This window comes from Prunus mume, linkage group LG3 (assembly GCF_029339155.1).
Source record: "Prunus mume cultivar Tortuosa linkage group LG3, ASM2933915v1, whole genome shotgun sequence".
NCBI classification, from domain to species: domain Eukaryota; kingdom Viridiplantae; phylum Streptophyta; class Magnoliopsida; order Rosales; family Rosaceae; genus Prunus; species Prunus mume.
The window spans coordinates 7367636-7378630 of NC_142700.1; the positions used below are offsets into that span (position 1 = coordinate 7367636).

Sequence of the window (10995 nt, forward strand, 5' to 3'; positions counted from 1 at the left end):
ATTGTTGGCATGTACCTCTCCAAATGGGTTTGACTCATTCATGATTTCTTTAAGAAACAAAAAAAAAAAGCAACTTAAACAAGATACTAACAAAAAACAAGCCCTCAATTTAAAAAAAAACAGAAAATTAAATATTATACAATCGAACTAACAAACCAATTATCATACAAGTTATACATATTAATAACTATCAAAACCACAATTACTGTGAATAACAAATAAACCATGAAGATCATTCATCCACACCACCTTAAATCTTTTCAACTTGAAACAATTTCCTTTTATTTTTTTCAATTCTGTCAGTTGATAAAATATGACCTAATTTCAGATATAATCAAAACCAATCAGCTGCAAACATCCAAATTTCAGATATAAACATCCAAATTTCAATTGCAAAACATCAAAAGCAAACATCCAAATTTCAGATATAATCAAAACATACAGATATAATCAAAACCAATTTCAGCTGCAAACATCCAAATTTCAGATATAAACATCCAAATTTCAATTGCAAAACATCAAAATCAGCTGCAAACATCCAAATTTCAGATATAATAACATACATATATAATCAAAACATACAGATATAATCAAAACCAAATTATGAGATTGGAAGTCTTCAGTTAATTGAGAAATAAAGGTTTGGAAGAGGCTCAGTCTCAATGAAGGAACGAACGAAGAAGAAATTCAACACAGCGTCATAGTAGCGTAGACACCCAATCAAACTTAGCCAAGTATAAAAATATTTATATAATTTCAAATATAATATAAAAATATATATATTAATTTTATTGGACCGTTCAATTCTCTACATTTTTTCTTTTGACTTTTCGGTCAACACGGTTTTTTCGGTTTTTTCCGGATTGGTTTGGTTCGGTTTTACGGTTTTGCGGTTCCAATGCCCAAGATGATACAAAATATATCCTTGAATTTATTATATTTGCATTACACTTATTAAATCAAGATTCCCTTTTTTCATATGATAAAATTACATTATTTAAGTTTTTACTTAATTTTCTCAATATAATCTAGTGATATTTATCTTCAATTGGTTAGAGAAAGTCTCAAATTTAACTCACAGGATACGTATATATAAATCTTAAACACTAAAAATAACGTCATTTTATCATAAACACAAGTATTAACATGCAAAAACATAACGAAAACCCTCTTTCCATCTAACACGCCACTCCAACCTCCTTCGCCACTTGAGCTACGCCCAATCCCGAAGGTTTTGTGTATGTAGCATATTTGACAAAATGTGCCGTGTGATTAGGGAAAGTAGAACGGTGAGAATGGGAGGAAAAAAAACACATAGAGAGCAGATGATAGAGGAGAGTAAATAAAATGGAGGGAGATGAGACCCCTCCAAACCAGGATCACAAAGTCCAATTTGTCTTCTTTTGGATTGATTGATGGACATCTTACACCTTTCTTTTCCCTTGATCGTTTTCTCACGTTTAGACCTCTCTTTCCTTCCATTTTCCCATCCTTCTTCTTATTCAACAGTTTATAGTCGTAGAATTAAAACAGTACAGCATCATTTGGCTGGAATGTTCAAGCGTTGCATATATTTCACTAATTGTTCAGAGCATTACTGTATGAAATATGACTGAATGGAACTTGGAAGAAAAATAAACGCATTAAGACAAAACCCCTAAGATTCTCAGCCAGAAAGCTGGGTTGGAGTTGGAGAAACCTATGCAGTATGCACATGGTGTTTGTCTATTTTGCTGAAGAAAATGTGACTTTGTTCTTGACTTTTTTCAGCTTCCTGACAATTATATATATATATATATATATATATATGGATTAAAAAAATGAGAATTAATGATTACCAAACCCTATCTTCTTATATTTAATTACTGAAATTGACTTCCAAGTTCCAAGCATGTTTTTCTGTTTCACCCATTTCTTACGACTGAGGTTGGAAATTTAAACCCTTTCCCAGTCATCATCAGTCTGCAGCCAGCTCAAATCTGAAAACTAGATCCATATATGACTTAACCTTAAAAATCCAGGAGTTAATTAACAAATGTTTAATGACTAATTTAACAAATGTGGAAACTATTTACCACAAAATTCAAATGGTGGCAATGTGAATGCAATGTACCTCTTTGCAGTTTGTACCTAATCGCTTTTCTTGTACAGCTTTACACTTTACAGGTTGACAATCAATCATCAATCATGCTATTAAAAAAATCATCATGTTGCTTATAGAGTTTGGTTTAAGGTGGGGTACTCTTTACTTATAGAGGAAAGGGACTTGACTCTATGATTGCCTTCAAATAGTGACTTGCTCAACAACGATGTGTCGTTGCATTTAAGGGTTTAGGGTTATGAAAAAAAGTAAAAGAAGAAACTAACTAATTTATGATAGAGAAATATTCACAAATTATGACATTGGTGATTTATCGTATAATAAAATGTTGTCAAACTGTTAATTTGAAGAAATGAAGGTAATTATTGTTTAAATGTACATGTATTTTTCATCAATAAAAAGTATACATATTTAAGATCGAAAGTTTAATTTGGTTACGTAACATTTTTGGATTTTTTATATAAGAGAATATTAATAGAATATGCTCTAAGAAGACATCAAATGAAATATAATACTCAAGTTGGATTAAATTATGGACGGTTCAATTTTGTTTTCTCTTTTTGGAAAATATTAGTTCCAAAATGACAAACCCTTTTGTTAATAAAAGTTCCGTGAAGTAGGTAGTAGTCGCGTCTATGAGGAAGAGGAATCAAAGCAGTCAACTGCGGTGCATAGTGTATGACTTGTCTTTAGGGTTAATGTTCATCCATTCTATGCTCATCATTTGTCCTGCAATTTTATTCTGTCAAAAATGGGTCCTTTAAGTTTTGACTGGTGCAACAAAACGACAAGTAGCTGGTAGAGACTGGAACTTTCGGTGTTCCAAACGTGGCACTATGTGCTAGTTGACTTATTAGCTTTTATTATTTTGGTTTTTTTTTTCTTAAATGAAGTTTAGCTTAGAGGTCTCAGGTTCGAATCCTTATGATATCATTTGTGTGTGTGAGAAATCTCCCTCCTCTTTAATTAAAACTATTGCTTATACTAAAAAAAATTATTTTGATTTTTTTTCATGTACATTCTCAAACACATTCTTTTGGATGAGTCCAATTTTTCTATTACCATTTTCCATGTGGCCCCCTGTTACTTATCTAAACTCTAGCACCTATACCTACACTTAACCTCTAAGTTAACAATGTTAACTTTTAATAAAATTAAAACTAAAGACAAAAACAAAAACAAATTATTAAACAGCTACCAAAGCTCTGCACCCACTCAACCCTTGTCGTCGCCGACAACTCCTCACCTTCTCGCCGGCAGTGGCAGAGCCACTTTTAGGCTTGGAGTGGCCTTGGCCCCCTAATTTTTTTTTTAAAATCTCTCCTCTATTATATTATATATAACATATAGAATTTATAATAAACCACTTATAATTTAAGTTAAAGTTCCATCTAAAATAAATTAGACATAACTAAATTAGAAATATTTAGCTCTAAATATGTAATTATTGAATACTTAGGTATTTTATATACTTATATTTTCTAATTCGGCCCTCCTAACTTTACAATTCTAGCTCCACCCTTACTCGCCAGAAACCCTCGTCATGCTTGCCGGAAACACATCTTTTTCCTTCTCTGTCGCCACTTTTATCATTTTGCTTCCCAAACCCAAAACCCCAACAACATAGTTAAGATCGGGTTTAGAATAGAATAGTTGTGAACATGTCTTCCAAATCCAAAACCCCATAATTCCATTTTCCAACTTAGAGTCAATCTCAACCAAGGGAAGAGCCGTCATATAATATGCACATTCAAGGGTTGGGGGCTTGGGTAGCTGTTCTATTGCATCGTTTGATTTTTCTTTAACAATTAGTTTTTGTTTTTGTTTGTAATTGTATCAAAAGTTAACAATATAGGAACATGTGTCAAGAGTTTAGATAAGTACCAGGAAGGCACAGGGAAAATGATAACAGGAAAATTTAACATCTTTTCCCTTATATATATATTTTTTTAAAATGGTTCAAAGAAGAATGCTACCAAAAAAAAAAAAAAAAAGTTTCTTAATCCTCTCTATTGTCAAAGCAGTATTTTATTTTATTTTTTTAATTTTAAATTTATAAAATACTTCAACAAAAAGATAGAAGTTTATCTTTATGAATTATGCATAGCATTTACACGATTTTACGTCATTTCTATTGAGCCTGAATTTAAGGGTGTTGGGTTATCTTCTAGAACCCAAAATCTACTGCTCCTGCAATTCTAGGGCTTTTCTTTAGCATCCTTTAGGCTGTGGATTTGGGCCTAATTTCCTAATCCATTGAAAACCCATGAGAAATTGAGAAAGCAAAAAGTTTGAATAAACTTCTCCTTGTCTTTCATATTTCTTATAATTTCAATTTCCTTTTGTTTCTTTATTTGCTCATGAAACTTGAAACAAGTTTGTTTGGCTATTTATAGCACTTGAGGGAATCACAATACGAAGTGGACAACACAAAAAGGTCGACCTGTGGAAACATATAACGATCATAAACCTAAAACTTCAGGAAATCAAAACACAGATATGAGTACAATATATAACATCGCTTTTCAGATCATGGCATGAATAATTTATTGGTCTTATAATTAAGCCCATTTTGCCAATACAGACATGCCACCTGCACCCAAAAGGACCGCCATGTAAGATTTGATCTGGAGCTTGATGCTACGCTGCAACTTTGGACCCATGAAGTCAGCAGCAAGAAGATCAACCAGAGCCATGTAGATAAGAAGGCCAGCTGAGGATGCATTGAGCAGCCCTACTGTGATTAGCGACCTTGGACTATTTTCCTTGTACGATTTTGTAAGGGCCATTCCGATAGCAATTCCGAATGGGGTTGTTGTTGAGAAGAAGAACACCATGATGGCCTTCTTCATGAACTTGTACTCAGCCTGCATTAAATTATATTTGTTCATGAGCTAATTGAAGTTTGAAGTCATTAAGTATATATTTTGTTTATATATTAAATGGATATATATATATATATACCTGGAGAATGCAACCACCAAGACCCATGCCTTCAAACATTTGATGGAAGCAAAGGGCAGCTACAAGACCCTTAATTGTGCAAGTGTTGTTTGATGCTCCAAGAGAAAGCCCAATAACAACTGAGTGAACAATGATACCCAGTTCTAATACCTGCAACAATACACAAGTAATTATATTTATACATGTACTATGTTATCAAACTGTCAATCTGGTCAACTACACGTTGAATCGAAAATTCACCTCATCTATAGTTCTGATTAACATTTTCTGACACTATTGGTTATAACAAACTATGCATAACAAAATTCAGGAAAAAAAAATTTCACTTCACTAATGATTTAAGTTAACAATATATATGACGCGTCAAACTGTTAGATAATAAGATGAAAATTTATTTCTCACCATGGCAACAACGCGATAACGGGGAAGCTGTGAGTCTTCATTTCCTCCCTTGACTATGTCATGACTGTGAGCATGAAAATGAGCATGCCCAGCACCCACCGCAGCCATCTCTTGGTCCACCTCAACGGCTGCAACCGTCCCATTATCTGGGATAACTCCAGTTCTGCATCTCTTGCTATAAATACTAGTGGCCATAGAATCCACCATCAAAGTCACAATTGCAGAGAGCATAGCCACAAACCCTGAGAAAGGGAACTTGTGCCACGGGTTTTCTTTCAAACAGTTGGATGATAACATGTCAAAAGAATCAGGCAAGACGTGCATGAACCCCGTGGCAAGGATGATGCCGGCTGCAAAGCACTTGACAATCACAAAAGGTTTCGATCAGGGTGCAACGCGGGTATCGAACGAGTAACAAGAGGCAAGGACACCCCGATCATGCTCGTGACCAAAATTGAGGTTATGGCTATGACTTTGAGCGGCACAGCTCCAGACTTGTCATTGCAGGAGTTGGTTTCTGAGCCGCATTCATCAGACTGTGAATGGACTTGGGGAGTGAGAATGGAGATGAAGATGATGAAGATAATTGGGGTGAGCTTCAAATGTGACTTGGTGGCCATTTTTTTACTCTGACTTCAGCTCACTCAAATAAGTTTTGGGCTCAATGATTTGGAGTGATCTTGGATCTTGTTTATATAGAGGGGTCTGAGATTGAGCAATCAATAGTGGCATGATGCGAACAGAATAAATAAATAAGGTGATTAATATTGTTTTATACCAACTTGTCAAAAGAAAAAGCTCTGTTGATGTGTTCAACGATAAAGGTTTTGCTACATTCTAAAAAGAAGAGTCAGGTTTGGAGAATTGACGTACGTAATAGTTTTATTCTTCATGAATATATTATGCAAGCAGCCGTACATGGAGCTAGTACTGTTGGATAAGGCTTCCAATATTCCAGATAAAGAATATTTCAGTTTAATTTCTCAGGTCAACCAATTCTGTGAGATGCCAAGGATTATATATGTGATATTGATTTCCAAGCATAATTTTCCATAATTAGGCTTTCATCATCCAGATCGAATTAATAGATAGGCTTTTCAATCAGTTCAAATATGTATGTGAGACCTCCTTTTTACAGACTCGAATATGATGACTGAGAAAAAAAAATAGTAAATTTGGCTTACACTCTTTAAATTCAATTTGCCATACCTAAAACCCTTCACTTTTTTTCTACCCAATTTGTATAAGTAAAAAAACTAGGATCCAACTCACTCCTACTTTTATTTTCTCTTCATTCAACCCAAATGGTTGTAATAGATGTGTGAACAAATTTGGGTAATTGGTTTGTTTAATAAAATGTTTTGAGAATTTACATACTAATAACCTTTAAATATGTATCGTACATACTGTACCTATTTGTTTTATGATTTCGACCTACATTAATTTTAATGTACTTACATGTCATCCACCTACCATTTGCGAATAAAGTACCTATTATTTATCTAAATAATGTACCTATTTTTACAAACTTTTTCTCTGAATAAAGTACTATTATTTGTTTTATCAAATGTAATTTTTAAATGAACCTATTTTCTCTCTCCAAATCTAATAATGAGTACCTATATTTTATATAAAATTTGCATTTGCAAATTTCTCACTCTTAATTAGTGCTATTAATGATGTGGCAACACAAAATTAATCCTCAACGTAGTTATATAGATGATGGGTTTGTGTCTAGGGGATATAAGTTGTATGGGCTTATATTGAGAAAAAAAAAACAAAATAAAAAGTCAAAAGATACAGAAGGAGGATTTGTAGGATATCTAATCCAGAAGTAAACGAAGCATATTATGCATAGATTCCGTTGTAAGTCGCATATAAATATTTAGGATTGTGTGTTAAGTAAACGAAGGAGGCATGCTGCATGCTCGAGTTTGTCAGTGAATGAGTAGAGCTCGTGGGGGCTTGTGTTTTGCTAAGCTTCTTCAAGTACACGTGGCTAAGGCCACCTAATTACAAATTTCATAATACTTTCATGAAAATAAAAATGCCAAAGTTCATTAAGATGTATCATTTTTGAAGTTAGTTTTCTGATAAGATTTGTTGGTTTATCATTATTCTCATAAGCTCAAGTATTGAGGGATGTGATTTAACACTCTTGTTTTATGTTGTAAAAGGATATCTTGATGTACATTTACGCTTTTTAAATCAAATATTTCATCTGGACAATTAAAATGATAGGTATTGAGCACAAGGAATTTGCATAGCTTAAGTGATTAAAAATATTTACTCCTACACCTGAAATCATAGGTTCGATTCCCCCTTACCTAATATTGCTTTATAAAAAAATATGTTAGGTATCGAGCTAAATAGCTAGTGTCGACTTTTGTACAATTTAAAGTTCTATCAGTGAGATATATTTTAGACATCCTCATTGTTTAATAGCTGTACTTCTTCGTACCGTCTGGAAATGATTAGTTAGTAAGTCCTTTTCTATGAGAAATAGTTTGATTAGAGGCATTAGTAATGCCGAATTTTTTTTTCTTTAGTAAACTCCGATCGCTTTCTTCATCTTTAAATAATAATCTGTGACTTGGAAAGTCAAATATATGTGGTCTGCAAAGACTGTAATTTATTCATTCTCTCTAACAAATGTAATTAACTTAGTAATTAAACTAATAGCCAATGTTTATCTTGATAGATAGATAGAGATAATGCAAAGTAAACCATCAATCATCTTCACAAATATATTAAATTATTGTATTGAAATGAACCGTACTGTAACGTACATGGCCAAAAATAAAAAGGTGATATCAAACCGTTGAATCAAGTTCAAAAGTAAGACTAATAGGAAACAAATATGGTAAAAGTGATGTCAATTGACACTAATTAGTTTGATTTTTATACTAAAGAAGTTCTAATTCAATAGCTCTTCACAATGTTGGAAAATGTTTGAAATTTGAATCCCGATTCAGTGTCGATAAAAAAACAAAACAAAAAAACCAAGCAGGCTGCAGCATAAGCCCACAAGGACGTGCCTATGTCACTTGAGAGGACTGCCACATAAGCCCACATCTGAAGTTTGACGCTGACATGCAACTGGGGCCTCATGAAATCGGATGAAGCAGGCTCAGCCCAAATTGGTCCAAACTGCAAAGGCTTTGTTGGGGGTGGACCGGGCCGGCAACTTGAGTTTAAAATATCCCCTTACTTTTCATTTCAACGCATGTTCATAAACTAGGTGAAGCTAAATTCTTTTCTTCTTCAAAATCCATGGAGTTATTTTCACATTACATTGTAACCATTCTCTAAGGGATACTGCTTGCTTCTTTTCCTGTAAACAGAGGTGCCCCATAGGGTGTGCGAGGTGTGCCACCGCACAGGGCCCCCAAAATCTAGGGGCTTTCAAATTTTTCCAAGTCAACCCATTAAATTAACTAAAACATGAAAATAAAAATGAAATATTAAATATCACCCCACAACACCACATGTAAGGCACCAAAATCAAAATTGAATTGAATATTAATTATCAACAAATTCTACGACTTAGAGAGTAGAGGCCTTAATTTAATTCATTTTCCTCTTCCCAACTCTCACACTGCAACTTCTTCTTTTTATTTATTTATTATGGTTTGAAACCTGTGTTTTCCTCTTCTCAACTCTCAAGCTGCAAAACCATTCTAATATTTTTTTCTCTTTCAGTAAGTTTTTCTCACTCTCCTCCATCAAAATAAAGCCATTTCTCTTCAGTACCAGTGTACCACCCTCTTCCATCAAATTTTGGATTTTCAAAACCCAAGCTTTAGCCCTTTCCCAAAATCACAGTTCTTTTCTCCCTCCCTTATCACATGAGAATTCACAAAGCATTGAAATTGGAAAATCAATTTATCAGCTCTGTGATTTGGAATGGTGACTAAAGAAATTTTTCTGGCAAACTCTTTCCGAATGTGTTCTTCCCGTGTCAGAAATTTTTGTTTCTATATGGATTTTTTTTTTCCTACTTGTATATATAGGGCCTCGACATCCATATTTGCACAGGGTCTCCAAAATCAATGGACCGGCTCTGCTGTAAAGAGATTTTTTCTTTCCTATGAATCATAGTTTGACACATATGCAAAAATAATTCATCAAAAACACAAAATGAAAAACTTATGCACACATGTCATACTGCTATTAACATGAATGTAAAAGTTCCTACTTACACAGTGAGGAGGAAAGTATTTTCATTCTCTAAAAAACCTACGGGGAAATAAATGATTCTTAACCTAAACGTTAGAACACCTACTTGTACCAAAAGCAAATAGAAAATGTTTACATTTTTTGAACTCTCTCTTCCCCACCAAGGAAAAACTATGTGCCACTAAAATTTTCCTACTTTTTTTGTTGTTGTGGTTTTTCTTTCTTTCTTTTGCATATTAAAATCTTTCCTATGTAGGGTAGTTGAGTTATGCTATGAGCACTTCCAACATGAAGGTTCAAATCAAAAGCAAAGAGTGCTGGCACCAAAGACACAATCATTCAAGTTAAGATGAGATTTGGTCATCTGCACTGACTATATATACCCTAATCACATGCAACTCTTCTTTTCTCTCTGTCGAAATATCATATAATTCAAGTACCCCACAAACAACAGTGAGGGTTTCCTCTTGCTTTGCTTGTTTATTTTAATACCTTTTCCAACAGCTCACATTGTCATTGGGTTTTGATAAGCGTGAAGCAAATGATCACTAGCATATTACCGTTGGCTTTAGGAATTGCAGGGATACTGTTTCTCCCACTAAGCCTTTTAAATTGAACACATGGCCAGAGTCATTAAGCATAAAAAAAAATCTCCCCTTTCTCATCTCTCTCTGAAAGTTGTCATGCATACATAATTGTTGGCCCCATTTCTATAAAGAAAAATGTGTTGGAGAAGAAAGGAAGCATCCATTAAATCTAAAGACGATGGACCACATTTAGCAGGTGGACAAAAAAGTCAATTCAAAAACCCTCTCATTGGATCCACATATTATAATAATATTGCAGATCGTTTTGTCCACCGCCTCATCTTTCAAACACCACAAAATAATTAACTTCATAAAATTAATACCACCTACAGATTAATTAGGTGGTTAAGTAAATCAAATCAAATCAAACATTGAAGCATATTTCCATCCATCTTTATAAAAAAACCCCATTAACTGGCAATTTACAGGGACCATATAGGTCCTAAGGTTGTGTGTTCTCTGTCAGATACACAGTTGGCATGTCTATGTCGATGTGGCCATGTTGCCCTAGAATTGAGCTTATTATAATTGTCACGATGATGCTGGCATAGCATCCACCGCAACCTGTTGGAAAGTAAATAAACAACAGCATAATTAACTTCTCCAAATTTTCAATTCAATCATTCAATAGAAAAAAGAGTACAAAGTAGATATTGTAAAGCGAGTCATCTCAATAGTAATATGACATGCATGAGTAAAAACTTTCAGACCTAACCGACAAATTAAAACGATAAACATGATTCTTAGAATATATATGGATAG

General features: G+C 33.8%; 1 protein-coding gene across 1 annotated transcript; it reads right to left on the reverse strand.

The window, feature by feature from the left end:
- Positions 1-4468: 4468 nt before the first annotated feature.
- LOC103325412 (putative zinc transporter 10) lies at positions 4469-6117 on the reverse strand. The gene is made up of 3 exons (XM_008227567.2): positions 5468-6117; positions 5066-5215; positions 4469-4968 (listed from the first exon to the last, which is right to left on the reverse strand). The coding sequence occupies exons 1-3, from the start codon at positions 5789-5791 to the stop codon at positions 4663-4665; spliced, it is 780 nt and encodes a 259-aa protein (XP_008225789.2). The 5' UTR covers positions 5792-6117; the 3' UTR covers positions 4469-4662.
- Between the last annotated feature and the right edge of the window lie 4878 nt (positions 6118-10995).